Consider the following 17,922-nt stretch of genomic DNA (forward strand, 5'->3'; position numbering starts at 1 on the left):
TTGTGAAGCTCCCACTCGGCATCATGACCTGAGATCCAGACGGCAACAACGACCACCAAACTTATTATCACTCCCACACAGTGTTGACTAAATCCTAGGGGCAGAGGTCAAACTCACAAACAGGCCCACTTTTCATGTGGTTTCACCAAAGACAAAAAAAAAATGAAACACATGATTTAGCGAACATCTCTGCAAAGCTTCAACAACATACTACCAGACATACTCAGCTGGGTTTTGTGGAATGGGGGCAAGCTCATCCTAAAATGTCATCATATACCATATTTTCCCGACTGTAAATAAGTATCAGCCATGTTGGAATGGGATTGTTAAATGAATGAATTTTCTGGTTACACTTTAGCTGAGTGAACACATATGAGACACAAATTAATTTAAGTTGCTGTTATGCCAAAATGCCAGTAAACCAGCTGGTTTACTGAGGGTTATATGTGAATGGTACATCAGGCGCGTCCTAACTAAAGTGTTTGACTACATTTAGCTGGCGTCTTAAACCGGTCAAATGTGTGACAGTGTGACTGCGTCAGTCTACTAGACTGCTGTCAATTGGACCTATGATTGGATTGTTTACTTTGAAGTGACCAACAGGGACATTTGTGTTTCCTGTATTTTCTTCCGTGCATGGGCCCATATGGATTGAGAATCTTCTGAAAACAACTCCTTTGTTTGTGTTGTTACTTTTACTCTTGGTGCCGTAGAACCCAGAGCAGTGTGTACGTACCTAGTCGTGGCTTACACATGAATAAATCTGTCGCTACTCTCAGAGGTGAACGCCTGTTCCGCTGAAGTGGATCACCATTGTATCCGTTTTGTCCCTTATTTGTATTAAACTCAAACTGCTGTAATTTTTTATAAAGTGTTAAGGGGTCAATAAAACGTGCCTCATTTCTTCTTCAGTATACACAGCTATAAATAGTGACGGCATGCTTCGGCATGACGTTTTTCAGACACAAGTGACCTTGAGAAATGGACTTTAGTGTAAGTAGATCTGGCAAAAATATTACTCACTGGCCTCAATCAAAAAAGGAAACGATCTAAATGATATGGGTGGCAGGAAAGAGATGAAATATGCCAGACGTTTTGCTAATTGCTTCACATACTTTATATAAACCATAAAATATTTTCCAGTTTAATCAATACAATCACAAAGAATTCATATACAAAAAATATGAATTTCATTGCTTAATATTGCCAATAAAATGCACAGACAACAAATTATGAAGTAACATTGAATTTATTTCCAATATACATGAAGTAGTCATTTTGTACAAAGGACAGAGCAGAAAGAAAATTAATCACACAGGTTTCCATGAACATGAACAGTATGAATGCCGCAAAAAACAGTAAAAAAAATGAAAAGGGCAAGAAGAATTCAGAATTAACATGTGAAGTTGTTTATGTACATGCAAGACATGTAGCATATTAGTAATCATCAGCAACGTTTTGAGAAATTGGTCTAGTAGCACAACATAAGGGGTGAATTCCAATTCCACCCTTTATCCCACCCAACACTGTCCAACACTGAATGTTACACCAATATGCAAGTGACATGGGGACACAGCGCAAACTCCGCCCCCTCATCGGTCTGCACGCTATTGAGGTGCAAAATTACAGTTTGAAACGTGTGAAGGTGATAGTTAACCTGCTCAAGACTTAGCAAGAATGTATTGTGAAACAGGATGCGAGAAATGAGTATTCAAGGGTTCTTCTTCAAGGCAATCTTATCTTAAGTTGGACTATCTGTCTTCACCATATTCATGAATTCATTGTAATTAATTCATTTTCATCGATTTCCTCTGACCATTCAGTCTCTTTCCTATTTCCCTTTGACCGGTCACTTTCCAGAAAACTAAAAGAGTGCCACCTTCAAGACAACTCGAAAGACGAACATTGGCATTGGAAAAAAAATGGCTGAAAAAAAGAATATAAGAATTGGAAAAACAGAATACTGACTGACAAAAAAAAATGGATGTAAAAAAATAGCATTCCTGTATTGAGGTGGAAAACTAGAATGGTACTAAAATTTAAAATAATATATTTTTATACATTATTTCATATTCTTTTCTTCAATTCCTATATTCTTTTTTTCAGTCAATATTGTTTTCCAATGCCAATCTAAGCTGTCCTTGGTCTAGCCCCATATAACTTTAGCCCTCAAAAGCAAGTGTTAAGGGCTATGTGTGACTTAGAAATGGGACACCTCTTAAATACAGCTATGCTCTCAGACTGCGGAGTCAGCATTGAGCAAAAGCAGTGTTCAGTAAATCACACTTGGCACTGAAGCATCATGGTGAAGGTCTGTGCCGGCTGCAATTTGATATGTCAATTAACAGCATGGACAACAATCAAATGATGAGAGGAAAGAGGAAAACATGGGTCGGAAAGTCAAAATGATTCCGAATTATGCTGAACAGCTACTGAATTAGCACCCTAAAACTAGAAGAAAAACATAAATATGCAATTGCTAAAAGGAGACTGACCAATTAAAACACTGTGAAACCTTTGCTAAAATATGAAAAGTCTTAAAACGCTCTCTAACAATTACAGAATGTAAGGTATTTTATACCTTATATTTAAGATATAAGGGACAAAAAGCGTCCATACAACAGCCTTGTTCATCCATCATCTGCAGAAGGGAAGGGCACGATGGCAGCATGATGACCACTCATTTGCCACTTCTTGTCATTTAGGTCTCACTTCGATCAGTCAAACATGAAGACAAAAAAACGTGCGGGGTGGGGGGCTACCGTGCAGGGAGCGTATTCTCTTGGCCCTTGCGGGAGCTTCGTAGTTTGTTTAGGCTTCTCTTTAGCAGCTTGTTTGTCTTTGGTGTGTTGTCAATAGTGAACATCATTGACTTCCTCCGGTCAGCCTGACAACACAAGTGACTAGTAAGTCTGGATATGCATTTGAAAAGGCACGATCAGAGTCAAACTCACAGGGCTCATGGCCGCAGCAGGACCTCCCGTCTTCACGTTCCTGTTCCTGGGGGTGAGAAGGCGAGGGAAACGACTGGCCTTCTCTCGTTTCTGCGTGCGAGTAGTTAAAACAAACAAAACATTCAAAAGGGAACAAGTTTAGTTTTCCGTTAACGACACATTGATGGTGATGCGATACCTGAGGCGACGGTTTGGACAGTGGAAGTGTAGCTGCACTACGTTTTGTCAGTCGAGGGCTCTTCACACTGGACGCGCTGATGGTTGTGGGCATCGGCTGGCCTGGCATCACAGACAGTCTGTGGGAGCGAGTACCGGTTGTGTTGGTCTTCCTAACCATGAGCGAGTGGCGGTGCGAGGCCAGAGAGTCCTGCAGCTGGCCGGGCATCATTGAAGCGCGATGGAGGGTCTCTGATGGGTCACCAGTACGAACGTCGTCGTCAGTGAACACAAATGCACTGGGCCCACGAGTCTAGGAGAAAACTGGACTTTAATGTACTTTAATGATGAAATCTAACGTGTCTCCCTTCGCTATGTCATTATTCAATTTGTTTTTTATACTTAAAGTCTAATACAGCATTGGCCGTGAGAGACTAGAAATACGGTTTCATGCAGGTAGTCAACATTTTAGAAATACTAAGCTGTAAAGGCAAGCACATGCAAATATTTGGTACTCTAGTGTTGGTACTCCAGGACAGCGGCACATTTGAGATATGTTTTAGAGGTGGCAGGGCAAACATTTGCACTGTTTTTCCCAGTTGTCAGTGACTCATAAAACCTAGACATCAGAGTGTTACAAAAACATTCCGCTGATCACCCACCAACCTCAAACTCTATCGGGTAGCTGCTTTTTAGATGAGGAAGACAAGCCTTGTTCCTGGCCTGAAGCTCCGCAATCCTCATCCAATCCTCTGGTCCCGTCTCAGGCTCCTCCCCGACACAGAAAGTACTGGAGGCTAGTGTAGAATGCAAAGCAGAAACAATAATAAGGAGGGATAAGATTTCCGAGTAAAGAAAGCAAGCACAGAGGAGCTTGAATGGTGTTAGGTTGCTTACACTTGGCATGGATGGCGCTCCTCCTGTACCCAGGGAGACCGATGAGCTGGTCACTGGCAGCACCACTCATTTTGGAGGGTGTGTTTAAATCGTCCAAGCATTCCCCTCTGGCAGTTTGGGAACTGCAGAGGTTATGCTGAGAGCAAGCCGAGGCCAGGCTGTAGAAAGTCTCATCCTCCTCTCCCTTTCCAGGAGTTTTCTGAAAGAGATGCCCATGAATACAAGAGGATAATTCCCAAAATCAACCAGAACAAGAATGCCTCTGCACGAGTATGTTTCTGGAATAGCGTGAAGAGTAGTGAACATGCTAAAATTGAGAACAGGGGATGAGGCCTCACCCACCTTTGTCATAGTGATGTTTATAACCTGGGTGGTACGACGTCGCTTCACAGATGAAGTTGGGTTTTTACAGATAGAATCCATCTGGCTGTCCAAATTGGTCCTGAAACACAATAGTCAACAATAGCATCTTCACTGTATGACTTCACCAGCAGGTCTCCTGTCCCCCCAAACAAGGGCATGTACTCAAGAAAACTCATACGACCCTCAAAGACAAAGCTCACTTTTAATGTTTGCCAGGCTTCTCATATAATTCTGTAAATGTGAGCTCTTCAGTTCCTCTTCAGCTGAATTTACCTGCCAACATGTTTGCCTTTAATGGGGGTAAAGTACAGACTTTCCAAGGACTCGGCTTCAATACCACGTCGTTTGGCTGCAAGTCGTTCTGAGCTGCGAACAAGCGGTGTGCTGGACTCTTCAGGAGCAGCCATTTTCCTGAAAAAGAAAGAAATAAATAAAAAAATAGATTAGGTTATGGTTCACCATATTTTTTATCCTGTGTTTGAAGTTAGTGCAGCTATATATATATTACGTGGTGCTGTTCAGGGAGTCCTCCAGAGGACTCAGGACCAAGTTGTCACAGTTTACGATTCGCTCGGTCAACATCCAAGAAGACGAGTTGGAGCGCATGCATTCCTTTAAACAAACCAAAAGCATATAGAAATATCACAAAATCTTCACAAAAGCATGGCACAATTCAACAAGACTCTCACTCAAGACAGTGAAGTCACCAACCTTTTCAGCAGCTTTTTTTGTGGTGAACATCTGCTGCATTTCTTTCTTCACCTGCTTCTTCCACTCATTTCTCTCCTCCACAAGCTGCTGGTTCTCCTTCTTGAGTAGTTCCAGCTCCTGCTGCAGTGCCGTTTTCATCTTTCTAGAGGCCATGTTCGCCATCTCCATAGTCTGGTTAGTCTTAACTAGATTGTCCCTTTCAAAGAGCAGAGCTTCAACTTCTTCCTTCCGAGTGTCCTGTTCCTTCTCCATCCTGGCTAACTGGGACACAAGCAACTCTTTTTCCTTGACCAGGATTTCCTTTTCTTTTGTGGTGGCTTCCTTAAGCTCACGTTCTGCTTCTTCCCGTATTGACTGAAGACTTTGTGCCTCTTTGTATCGGTTCATCTCCAAATTCATGGAGTCAAGCTTCTTCTTCTGCTCGGCTGAGTCCTTCTGAGAGAGCACCAACTGCCGCTCTTTAGAAAGCAACTTTGTGGAAAGGCTTTCAACTTGGCCAGTGAGTTCCAAAAGCTGGTTCTGAAGCTCATTCCTTTGCTGGTCATCGCTTGCCTTGATCTTCTCCAGCAGCTCAACCTCTGCCTTCAATTTTTCATACATGTTTGTCTTGATAGCAAAATCCTCACTCAGGTTCACAAGCTTCTTTTCATTTTCTACTCCAAGTGTCTGCTCAGCAGACAACACTGTCTGGAGAAGTTCCTGTTTCTCCAAGAGGAGCATTTGAGACTCCTTCAGCTTCTGAATCTCCTTTTGATACATGCTAACCTGACTCTGCAGGAGCTCTTTTTCTTGGACATTCTCTTGCAGAACTTCTAACATGTTGGACTGTGTGGTTCCCGCCGCCTCCATCCTGTGAAGCGCTTCCTCCTTTGACCGAATGTTGTCTTGCAGCCTCTTCACCTCATCCTGAGAGGTCTTCACCAGATTATGGAACTTTTGCTTCTCCAGAGAAATGTCAAGCTCTTTTTCAGAAAGCAAGTTATCCTTCATCTTTAACTGATGTTCAGTACTCTTGAAGGCCTGACTCAAATGTTCCAGTTGTTCTTTGAGAAGAATCATTACGGCCTCCTTTGCTTCAATTTCTTCTTTGGCAGTCAACAGGGATTCCCTTTGAGTTTTCATTTCATGGCTGAGATAAGAAACCTCCTGCTGCAGTGCTTCAGATTGCGTCGCATTCTCCTCTTTTAAAACATTAAGGTGCTTCTCTTTGGAGCTGATTTCGTCATTTAACTTCTTCACCCTGTCGTGGTAGGATGTCATCTGCTTCCTGAACGTTTCCATATTCTGACCACTTTCCACTTGCTGTTTGGCAAATTCCGACTCCTTCGATTGCAAATTCTCCTGTGACGTTCTCAATGAAGAAGATAGGCACTGCACCTGTTCCTCTAAACGTCTGATCGATCTTGTCTGCTCAGTGGACTGCAGTTTTAGATGAGAAATGTTTTCTTCTTTGGCCTTCATTTCTTTCTTTATGCACCTCATTTCTTCCTCAGATGCAGACAGTTTCTGCTGTAGGAGGTGCATGTCGTGTGCACCCTGCTGCTCCTGCTCTCTGAGCAAAACTTCCTGGGCTTGAATGCGCTCTTTGGCCATACCAAGATCACTTTCCAGACTTTGAATTTGAGAATTCAGAATTTGGATTTCTCCCTGTAGCATTTCAGATTGTTGAGCACTGCAACTCTCCAGGGTGGCCAGCTGTTCAGTCTTGGTCAGTATTTCCAGATGCAACTTCTGGGTCTCTTCTTTGGACAGGGAAATCTGCAGCTCAAGCTCTCGTCTTTGGATGACATTTTCTTGCTGGATTTGAGCCAGAAGTTCTTGCTTGCACTGAATTTCCTGCTGCGCTTGAATGAGCTCAAGGCTAAGGTCTTCAACCTGAGTGGTAACAGTCTTCATGTTGCACTGAAGAATCTCCAGCTCAGTCGACTTTTCCAGACGCAACTCTGCTATTATTTGCTCTTTAATTTGACTTTCATCCATTAATTTCCTGGTTTGCACTGTGTAAACTTCAACTTCTTCCTTCAGAGTGTTAATTTGTTGCTCTTTATAATTTAAATCAGAAATGGCTGCAGATAACTTTGCCTCAACATCCTTGACCTTTGCATCTGCCAGGCTCAGCTGCTGCTCCTTCTCTGTCTTGATTTGCTTCAAGATTTCAACCTCACGCTCACAGGCTTCCATCTGTTCTTGCAGCTTGGATGTTTGCTCGTTTCTCCGTTGCTCAACTTCCTCCACTTTAACTTTTAAATGCTGAAGCTCTTGGTGAAGGGAAGCTCTCTCCTCATCAATCTCCTGCTGCAGTTTGCATATTTCTAGTTCACGCCCAGTTAGCTGTAGAGTTTTTGCCTCAACCTCCATCTCTGCCTTCTTCAAGGAGTCCATCGTGTTCTCAAGCTCTTCACGCAAGGAGCTGATTTCATTCTCCATTATTTTCTATTGTGGAAAGAAAAGTCACACTTCAAGTTTCACACATTTGTTTGAATAATAAAACACTTTATAATTCAGAATGTACCTCTGCCACAGTCCACATGCTTTCTCCCACTTCTTCCTTAGATGCTCGACTTACTTCATCCTCCAAGTGTGAAATCTTCCCCTGCAAAATCTGAATTTGTTCAGAGAGGATCTCCTAAAATGGGAAGACATTTTACAGATAATTATGGCTTCGTTCAAACCAAAATTCTGCACAATTTCTATGGTACACTTCGACATGCAAAGGATTCCGCTAAGTAAACTTGATTATTAATATCAGGTTCTTAAAAAATAGGTCACACTTCTGACACAATCATGTAGTGTAAGATAAGAAATAAGGGCAAAGACATTCTACAGGTTTGTGGTTTTTTTTGCTAAGGAACACGTGCAGTGACTACCTTTTCAGATGTGGTTCTTTCGAGCTCAGACTGTAGGTGATTTATTTTGGTTTCCCACTCCCCCTGAGCAGATTCCTGAGCGGCTGTTAACCGACCAATTTCAGCTTCAAAGGCAGCCAGCTGAGAGCACACCGTTCTCAACTTTAAGAAACGAAAATTCACAAGTTAATGTCCGTAATGTGTTATCAAGATGTTATCAATGCATTGGTTAAAAAAGTGATGGAAATAGAGAGAAAAGATGCAGCAAGTGGGCTACAACGTAGGCTAAACAACATGAACAGGAGGTCCCATTAATAAACACTGAATAACATTGAACTTGCACAAGTACCTGGAAAGACAGTGAACCATTTTCATCTGTCAGCTGATCCACTTTTCGCTCCATAAGGGAGGTGGTATTTCTAAAATCTTTATTTTCCAGTGACATGTCGTTGAGCCGCAGCTGTAATCTGCAAAATATGATACAGTATTCTTGCATTTTATGGTAGAAGACTTCACTCTATTGGCTCCGAAACATTAAGGTACTTTATTGGACTATTTATGTCAGATTACTTACGCGCTGGTTTTGATCTCCATCTCCTCAATTTGTTCGCTTCTTAGCTTCTCCAGATCACTGTGCTTTTCTTTTAGTTTGTCCAGATGATATTGCAGGTGGTTGATAAATGATTCTATGATTGATGACATTTTTTTAGTGTGTGAAACGTGTAACTATTTCCGATTCAATATTCAATGAACAATAAAAGACAAAAATCTAGAGACATTAGTTACCTCTTTGCTTGATCAATGCAATATTGCTATTCAGCTCCCTCTCCAGTGAATCTCTTAAATCTCGTTCCTTAATCATCTCGCGTTTCATCTTCCGTAACTGAAATTTCGGAGTATTCATGATGTCTTGAAGAGGAGACTTGCTGTGAGAATAAATAGGACTGAATATTATTAAATGACCCAACAACTTATTGTACATGAATCCTGCTTAAGTTCATTATAAAAACATATTGAAACTAAATCATGGGTTCCAAAAGAAGTCATAGAGCTGATGTGCTGAGGTCCAAAAGTTAAAACATACACATATACTGCATAAGGAACACAACATCTTAACAGCAGTCATAACCGATGTAATCTGACTGAATGTATCCAAAATAAAGTGGGCTACCTGGTAGAGGAAGAGGCCACAGTGTGCAGATCCACAAAATCGATTTTTCGTGCGCGGGTGAACATGGGTGACTCTTCTGAGAGTGACGAAAGGGTGGAAACACTGGACAAAGATGGAGTATCAATTTCATCAAGTATTACCACGTCAGCGCCCAAACCTAAAAAAAAAAAAAAAAAAAGGGTGTAATTCTACTAGAAAAGTAATTCATCTTAAAATCATTGTGAAATCAATGCATTTGTGACTTACTACTTTGGCTCAAATAAGCATCAAGTTCGCTGCTGAGATACACGCAACCCTCTGCCTCCATAACAAACGAACTTGTAAGTCTTGCAATCTCTTGCTGGAAAAAAAAAAGAAAAATCAACACAAAAACAGAGTAAAAACAAACTGAAATAAAGCAGACTAACCTCGACCTCAAAGTCTAAACTCTTCAGACAACACCTGTTGTTCATCATGTCATGATAAACCAGCAATAAAAGAACCTGAGTCAAAAAAAACCAAACAATTGCCTTTGTGACATCTGCCATTTAGGTACCATTAACCACAAATTTAGGGTGAATAAATATGCAATAAAATTGAAGCAACAAGCTGACCTTTGAAATTTCCATTATTAGATTGCGGCCATCTCTTATTTTGTCCCAAGACAGTGAGGTTCCAGTGAATTGTTTTAATCTGCATTCTCCTATGAAGAGATTGAAGGAATGAGATTACCGTTGGCTTTATGTGAGTGTATCATACAATGGCAGAAAGCACTTTTCACAAAGGCCAACATAGTGTCAAACTGTCAAAGTCAAATTCAAACGTGTGAATCATCTTCATCTTTTGGCAGTTTCCATTGCACTGCGCCAGTTAGCCTATCTGGTGTATTCCCCCAGTGACTTATCTTTAATTTGATTAAAACAACATTAAAGATATCCTCTACATTCGTGTGGTAACAATAGCAGAGTAAAACGAAAATAGACCACAACAAACATTTCTGGTAACTAAAACTTACTCTCCAAAAAGTCTGAAATAAGGTTGAACCGCTCCTCCACAGACAAACCAATGTGAGGGCTGGGTGTCTTTTTGCTGGCGTAAGAAAAAGAGCAGTCAGATGTTTAGGTGAACTAGTCGTCAAATAACAGAAGAAAGGAAATTAACAGAATAAAATAAAGGTCTCATACTTACATTATGTGAACAATTTGAAGCAACACTGACCCACTTTGCAAATCGTCAGCGTTTACATCTCGGTCTACGAGTTTTAAGCTGTTGACCTGTTAATGCAAGTGTCGACGATTACAATTGAGAAAACAGTTTCATAATAGCAGTGGAATTATTACCCAGCTAAGTAGAGCCTTCACTCCTGCGCAAGTTGCCATCGTTGGCTCAAACCTGAGGTCAAAAAACATTTTAGCGATGTAGCTTTGTTTACGTTCGCTGTACAACATAGCCAGAGCTAGCGTAGCTCGACTGCAGACAACGACTCAGAACTCGGACTTGGTTTAAATATCGTGCCATTTAGAAACCTCAACAGAACGTTAACGTTGAACGTAATTATTTTGAGATAACTCACCGTGAGAGTTGTATATAGCGCCCCTGAGATATGAGTTCGAACCAGTCGCATGTGAAAATTTAAAACGTGTAACTTATAACTAAAGCGGCCACTCAGATTGTATGCTTTGTGACGTCTCCAACAAGGGCACTACTGATTGGCTGAGAATGTGCACGAGGAAAGACGGCGCGCTTGCTAAGAACCGCCGGTGACGTCCGTTTGTATCGCAGTGAAGCGGAGTACGCTGCCATTCTAGGATGTGTATGCCTTCGATTAAAATGTCCTCCATCGTTTAAAATATAAACTTTTGACGTAAACATTTGTATTTAAATGTTTACCTTTGAGGATAATGAATGAAAAGTCAAACAAATCCCGCTTAAATTATTAATTGAAGTATACATATTTTTACGATTGGTAAAATGTTTGTTCACATGATGTCCACTTGCTGCAATGGAGGGAAATATCACGCTAAACAAACAAACAAACATACGCAGTCACCTGTGCGTCTCCTGGAAACGGTTTGTTGTTCCCTCAAAAGGTGGCATCTTTATTTATTCATGGAGCCCAAGAACTGACCTATTACTTTTGGTGAGTAAATCGAAACTTTAGTGGCATCATTACGTTGGTAACACACGTCTTGCGTGAACTTTAGTGTTTGTGGAGATTACAATATATTTATGTGCTGAAATGTAATTAACATTGATGTCTAATTTGTTTCTAAATAGTTGGGATGGTTGTTTTGTCCTGTTGATTTTCAAGCATCTGGAAAGATGAACGCGCCGCCAGTGGATTTGTCTTTCAGAAATATCGAGAATTTGAGAGGTACTATTGGACCACATTCATGGTTTATTTTGAATGATTTTTTTCCCTAATTGAGTTTTGTAATTGAATGAAAGAGATCATCCACCGATTTCAACTTGATATTAAATTTTAACCTGAACTTGGTGTCTCTCCTGATTTTAGACTCATGGTCAGAAAAGCCCAGCAAAGTCCCGCGAAGTCTGAAGAAAGATTCCCAAAGAAAGTACCTCAGTTGTTCTCTGCGACTTAACAACAACAACATCAGTGATCTGGATGCCCTCCAAAGCACCATCGGCCATTTCCTTGCTGAGCCGCTGAAGATAGCTTGGCTGGACCTTTCATTTAATAAGATCAGAACCATTCATAGAGTGAGTTATCAGCCACCCTTTGAACATGAATCAAATCGGCAACTTTTTTAGCAAGTTGTGGTAAGCACCTGATTTTATTTGTGTTACAGGTTTTGTGTGAGTTGTCTGAGCTTCGGGTGTTAAATCTTCATGGCAACAATATTTTTATATTGTCCGAAGTGGACAGACTTGGAGGGCTGCCACATCTGCACACCGTCACTCTTCACGGAAATGCTATTGAAGGACACAGAGGGTACAGGTGAGTGATAAGCAAAAACAAGACACACCTACGTATAGTATGTCCTATGCACACATTAGAAACACACAACACATACAAATCACACGAAAGGCTATCTTAGGTGTTGTGTATTTGTATTGCTTCTGCAAATCAATGTTAACCGTTCTTGTTGTTGTGCGTGCTTTGTTCATGTTGTTTCATCCATTTTAAGTCAATAAATATTGTGTCATGTGGCATTAGCAGTGGACCTCTTCTATGGTTGTTAACATGTGCAGTTGAATGATCAGTTTACCTTGACAGAACACACATGGATCGTTGCATGTGTTGTGTATCCACACAAGAAGGTTTGAAAGAACTTTAAGGTGTTCAGGAAGACCTGAGTTGTAGCTTCATCTGAGAGGGAAATCTTTTGATTCACTTCCTTCTTGTGCCTACAGGAGTTATGTGATTTCAGCTCTTCCACACATCAGGAAGATGGACTTCAGTGCTGTGACGCCTGATGAGCGAATGATGGCAAACATCTGGCATCAGAGGCGAAGAAGGATGATCAGCAATAAAACCTTCCAGTGATGGGATAATCTGAATTGAATGTTGAATGAATAAGGTATTTGTGTATAGTTTTTCATGTTTAACTGAAACCAGCTCAGCATTGTGGAACATTTTTGTAGCTATGATAATACAATACATACATAAATCATGTAGAATTACATATTTAACAAATTAATAAAACAGAAAAATGAATGATTACAATAAAGCTCAAGCAAGAATCAGCTAAATGTGACAGATAATCCCTTCAAGAGTAGCTAAAGGGTTTCATCCAAAGAGTATCCTGGTTACAGCTTTACATTTAAAGAACAAAAAGAAGAGAAAAAAAATAATGATGTTTGCAAAAAGGTCTAGAATCATCAATGTTGGTACAAACACCAACATCTCTGTCACATGCTGCTGTGGCTACTTTCTGATTCATATGAATCACTCTTGTTACAATCTGCAGCCCAAAAGCTTCTGTTTAAAAGACGAATCAAGATCTTGAAAGTGTTGATGTTTAAAAGGTTATCAAATCTCGAAACTCAGTTTGAAATGCAGTGTGGGACAAAATTGATAAAAATCAGCTGAATATTCAAAAATGTAATTCATTTGTTAAACTTCGTCCATGGTTTAAAATTTGTTTTAAATGCTTAAGTGTGGCCATGTTATCCATAAAAAGTTAAATACAAATTTGAATACTGCTCTGAAATTGTTTATCAATGTGGCAAGTCTGTTTAACATTCATTCATTCATATCTGTTATCCATTAGTTTTGCCTGGTGTAGATCGGAAGAGGAGACGTGCCAGTGCAGGGTGTTGGTACAGGATTGACAAAACTGGTGATGATGGAACCATCATTACATGATGCGACAATTAGCAGTCCAAAGCAGAGATAAGCAAAACTGAGGCTGAATAAAGGGCAAAAATAAACAAAGACTGGTCAAAGTCAGGCAAAGTTCAGTGATGACTCTTTCATGTACGTGGGTTCCAAATGTTTTCAAATTTATGGTACATTCCTGCCAGATTAAGTTGAAGTTTTTCTGATTTTAGAAAGTAGAACACACCTTTGATCCACAATGTTATATGCGGGTGAGGATGAACATTTCCACTGAAGCAATATTCTTCTTCTGGCCAGTACAGTTGCGAATGCTATTGCATCTTTTTTATTTGATGATTTTTTATTTTACTGCAACATGTCGTGGATCCGCAGCTGTAATCTGCAAAATATGATACAGTATAATTGCATATTTTTTTCAATTTGTGCCCTACTTCACTTCTCCAGATCACTGTGCTTTTCTTTTCGTTTTTCCAGACGATCTTGCAAGTGCTTGATAAATGACTCTATGATTGGTGACATTTGCCATTAGTGTGAAACATACAATGAACAATAAAAGAAAATAAATCTAGTAAAATTAGTTGTCCAATTTCAATGCCAACGGGAGATACTTCTTTGCTCGATCAATGCAATATCAGCTCCCTCTCCAGTGCATCTATTAAATCTTGTTCCTTAGTCATCTCACGTTTTATCTACTGTAGCTGAAATGTTGGAGTATCCATGATGTCTTGAACAGAAGACACGCTGTGAGAATAAAAAGACTGAGTTGATTCTGGCTGTCACAGACAGGTTTAAAACAGACTGCCTTTCAAAGTCAATTTTAAATTGTTTATTTTATTTCTTTTCAACAGACTGCTCACTGAAGTAGTGACATGTATTTCAAGATACACAAAACCATTCTTTACGATATTAAAAGGTAATGTGTTGAGTGAATGCCCTTTTGCCACATCATTAATAGCTAAAATCTTGCTCTTATTATGGTTCAATTTATCACCGGAAATTGGTGAATTTTATTTTATATTATCTGATAGCACACTGGACTGCATCTGATCTGATATTCAAATTTCTGAAACAGACACACAATCTATCAGTAAATGAGGATAACCAAGACATTTTACAGTGTGACATGCACCACAGCCCTCCCCAAAGTTAAAAAAAAAAAAAGAGTGGCATCCTTCAGAAATCCTATGATCCATGAATATGTGCGGAGCCCTCTAACGGCCACATCGAGGCACTGCCTGCATATGACAGAATTGGTTGCCAACTTCAGCTACCCCTCCCAACACTGGCATTATTACTGGCCTATTCGCTGTGGCCTCTCCTGATACAACTGTAACAGACTGCGTGTGTTATTTCCTTCAGTATTAATTTGGAGGCTAAATTGTGTCTTGGAGGGGAAGAGATTTGCCCCGAATAAGGTGTGTGGTGTGACGCTGGTGGGCCTGTGTGTTTTTGGATTGTTGGTTCTGGTGTGAATAAAATGCTGGTGACCCGGTACTATACCGTGAACTATTTTGGACTCTTCTGCCTGCTTCTTCCGCTCAACATTGAAACCGCTCGGCGACACAACTATCAGCAAACTAGGGACTAAGAATCAGTAGCAAGGCAATATGTATTTCAAAGTCCACTTATTAATACAAGAACCTAAGTTGTGTCGAAGGGGACGGGTCATTCCCCGGCATCTCTCCGCCCTTTCAGGAAATGCCAGAGAGGTTTTTGTTCATCCGCTCAGCGGATTCAATAAGAAATTTTAAAAATTCAAAATTTTCTTTCTAATTGTTGAAGAAAAAACTCGGCCTTGCTTGCTATTGCAAGGACGCGAAAGGACAGTGCAGAAGCCATTACCATTGCCCCACGTGTGACTTTAAAACCTCTGCAAGGTCTTGAAGCATTTCCAAGACCAACAACATGGTAAGTTTTGAGTCTTCAAAATAATTTCATTCAAATGTGTAAATTCTAATAACAAATATTCCCTGTTGCTATTGTAATGTTTACTTTTCTTTATTCCCCTCAGGTATAAGGTCAGAGAAAAGCAACGTTAACTATTTCTTCTGCGTGTATCCATGTGTGTTATAACTATTATTATAGGTGCACTGAATCGAATATCGTTTCACTACTACTACTGTGTTCCTTTAGCCTCATACACTCAGTGACAACAGACAGTAAATTGCAACTCCTTTTCAATCGCTCTAAAATGTAAACAATATGCAATGTATCAGAATCAATGTTAATACATGTCAAATTAAATAAAAATGATAACAACAATATATATTTTTTGGTCCACCCTAAAAAGGACCCGAACACTAACAGAGAAAACCAACACAACCAAGGAAAAGGGAACATTTCATTGCCCCCAATGCACTTAGTGCACCAAAGCATCTGCTGAGGCATATCCCAGATGTCCACCTATTGGATCCTCATCCCATGGTTTGTGTGGATGTGGCACGTGGGATTTGACTCCAAAGTCTGAGCACAGTCCCATCTACCCAATCCATGTCCTGAAGTCGAATAGCATTCCACAAATTGATTGTGAGGTGGAAAAATGTCCAAAAATTCATGCAAATGGCTTGGTCCTCTGGCAATCCAGGGAAGGAGCCCATGCACCTGGAGAGGACTCAAAGTACAATGCCCTACACTAAGCCAGCCTGCCTGCTTTCATTGATAAAGGTTTGCTGTCTTCACAGTGGGAAAAGATGTGTGAAGAGCTGAATGCTACGGCATGAAGAGAAAGGGCTGATGCTGTCTTCCCCATTGTTTTTGACCGGGGTTATTCAGACAGGTGGAGGTTTTTTTCAGTGGAAGTAACAGAGATGATATTCTCAACTCTGCAAAACTGGAAGAAATCCTGACAGATGCAGAGATTACGATTATAATTATAATTGTGGTGTAATATAAAAATAATATTGTAGAAGTAATTATGAAATGGAAAAAGGTCAATGTTCCCTTTTTGCTTTTGGAAAAACATATTGAAATAAAATCATCTGCTCACCAACAGTGCAAACATCTTCTCCAACGTCATCTTACCTGACTGCATGCTAAACCTGTGGTTCTCAAATGGGGTACCTGAAGGCTCTTCAGAGAATACATGAGATTTTCTTAAGATATTTTGAATTGTTTTGACGCAGAATAAATAATAGAAAAAGAAACACTGCAACAGCCCAAGGACAAGCGATTAATAAATGAAATAAAAAAAAATATAAAAATATAATTATTATGGACTTTGAATAAATATGAATGTATTATTTGCAAATGACACACCTTGCTGTCATGGTGTACAGATATATTGTATCTTCCTCAGCAGTTGCTTTGTTATTAGTTACATCAGGTTTATTATCCCACGAAATTAATGAGAAACAGCTGTATGATCAAGTAGTCTATGCACGATCGGGAACTATATGAACAAAACCGTTACTGAGAGAATAAATTACTCTCTGACTGAAGTGTGAGAGGTAGGTTTTGAGTATCATAAAAAGGTGGGGGACATGAACCGCCTCCAGGCTCCAGTCACCCACTAACTCATAAGAGCACAAGTGGAAGAAGATGAATAAATGCCATGTCGATATCATTTTTGATCTGTATTTGCCCGTCAACCTCATTTATCTTCATGGTAAAATACTTTTCACAGTGTGTTTGCAAAGTAAAAAGAAAACAAAGTTAGCTGATAACCTCTGGTGCCGTAAGTGAGCCAGTTAATCTGTGCATGGGGGGAACCATAGGGTCTTTTAAGCAGGTATTCATTTTAGTTGTTTTGTTTTTCTGAAAACAAGTTACTTAAGTATTGTGGGCAGCTTCTCTCCAACAGAATATATTTGTGGAATAAGACTTTTGACCCAGCTTTAAGAAGCTTCTACAGGGAGCACGCCACTGTAACTGTGGTGACCGAGTTGGGAGTCAGCGCCAGCTAGGTAAAGCCTGTGACGCGTGGGACAGGCGGGACAAGCGATGAACCACTCAGCAATAAAACTTACATTTATTAGGAAATTTGCTAAAATCCCACCGTCCGATGTAAAAGTGTCTCCATACAATGCAAACAATATTTGTCAAGCTAAAAAAGTGTGAGAGGTCAGGGAACACAATGAGGGAGGGAATCCAGCCGAGTCTGTGCACGCCAACAAACTTGACACAATGCCGGTTCCTTACGGGAAATAGATGACAAATATGCCGACCGCGGCAGCATATGATCTCTATGAAGGGTGGGCGTACTCTTCCACAAAAGGCCGCAGTGGGTGGAGGTTTTGTTCTAACCTATAAGGAGAACGCCTTTTCACCTGTCAGGAGAGTTATCAGATGATTGTCAGTCTGGTGTTGCTGGTTTCACCTGAAACCTCACTTGTTAAACTGTGTGTGCTTGATCAGTTGGAACAAAAACCTGCACCATTTGTAAAAATATTAATATAATAAAAATATTAAGCCTAATATGTCAACAAAATTGTCTGTGTCTGATGTGGTGAGTGTCCCTTGACAGTTCACAATAACTTTGGACCCTTTTGAACACATTTCCTGGAATGAATAAGTACAAAGAACAAGTATATTTGCATATATATA

The 17,922-nt window shown here is 40.2% G+C and overlaps 2 protein-coding genes across 4 annotated transcripts; one reads left to right on the plus strand and one right to left on the minus strand.

Annotated features, from left to right (window-relative positions):
* Positions 1-1,266: 1,266 nt before the first annotated feature.
* LOC128756456 (nuclear mitotic apparatus protein 1-like) lies at positions 1,267-10,748 on the minus strand. Its single transcript, XM_053860992.1, has 22 exons — positions 10,651-10,748; positions 10,418-10,469; positions 10,266-10,351; positions 10,093-10,166; positions 9,692-9,780; positions 9,506-9,580; positions 9,345-9,438; positions 9,099-9,255; positions 8,714-8,853; positions 8,502-8,613; positions 8,277-8,394; positions 7,949-8,089; positions 7,594-7,707; positions 5,082-7,514; positions 4,879-4,982; positions 4,644-4,781; positions 4,350-4,449; positions 4,008-4,206; positions 3,777-3,907; positions 3,133-3,423; positions 2,955-3,044; positions 1,267-2,887 (listed from the first exon to the last, which is right to left on the minus strand). The coding sequence occupies exons 2-22, from the start codon at positions 10,454-10,456 to the stop codon at positions 2,759-2,761; spliced, it is 4,854 nt and encodes a 1,617-aa protein (XP_053716967.1). The 5' UTR covers positions 10,457-10,469; positions 10,651-10,748; the 3' UTR covers positions 1,267-2,758.
* Positions 10,749-10,868: 120 nt separating this feature from the next.
* Positions 10,869-15,000, plus strand: lrrc51 (leucine rich repeat containing 51). Of its 3 annotated transcripts, XM_053860994.1 has the most exons (6): positions 10,869-11,217; positions 11,355-11,451; positions 11,593-11,798; positions 11,888-12,036; positions 12,453-12,619; positions 13,313-15,000. In XM_053860994.1, exons 1-5 carry the CDS (start codon positions 11,080-11,082, stop codon positions 12,583-12,585), a joined length of 723 nt encoding a protein of 240 aa, XP_053716969.1. In that variant the 5' UTR covers positions 10,869-11,079; the 3' UTR covers positions 12,586-12,619; positions 13,313-15,000. The 3 variants fall into 3 exon arrangements, with proteins under 3 accessions (XP_053716969.1, XP_053716968.1, XP_053716970.1); XM_053860993.1 differs by having other exon boundaries at positions 12,453-15,000; XM_053860995.1 differs by having other exon boundaries at positions 11,389-11,451; positions 12,453-15,000.
* The last annotated feature ends 2,922 nt before the right edge of the window (positions 15,001-17,922 follow it).

This window comes from Synchiropus splendidus, chromosome 3 (genome assembly GCF_027744825.2).
Source record: "Synchiropus splendidus isolate RoL2022-P1 chromosome 3, RoL_Sspl_1.0, whole genome shotgun sequence".
NCBI lineage: Eukaryota > Metazoa > Chordata > Actinopteri > Syngnathiformes > Callionymidae > Synchiropus > Synchiropus splendidus.

Excerpts from the sequence above, each read along its gene's own strand:
- LOC128756456 (XM_053860992.1), bottom strand. The coding sequence starts at position 10,456 with ATGGCAACTTGCGCAGGAGTGAAGGCTCTACTTAGCTGG. Across the intron at positions 9,439-9,505 it reads GTTTAGACTTTGAGGTCGAG|CAAGAGATTGCAAGACTTAC; the intron begins GTTAGTCTGCTT and ends TTTTTTTTCCAG. Across the intron at positions 8,090-8,276 it reads ATGGTTCACTGTCTTTCCAG|TTGAGAACGGTGTGCTCTCA; the intron begins GTACTTGTGCAA and ends CGTTTCTTAAAG.
- lrrc51 (XM_053860993.1), top strand. The coding sequence starts at position 11,080 with ATGGAGGGAAATATCACGCTAAACAAACAAACAAACATACGCAGTCAC. Across the intron at positions 11,218-11,354 it reads GAACTGACCTATTACTTTTG|TTGGGATGGTTGTTTTGTCC; the intron begins GTGAGTAAATCG and ends GTTTCTAAATAG. Across the intron at positions 12,037-12,452 it reads GAAGGACACAGAGGGTACAG|GAGTTATGTGATTTCAGCTC; the intron begins GTGAGTGATAAG and ends TTGTGCCTACAG.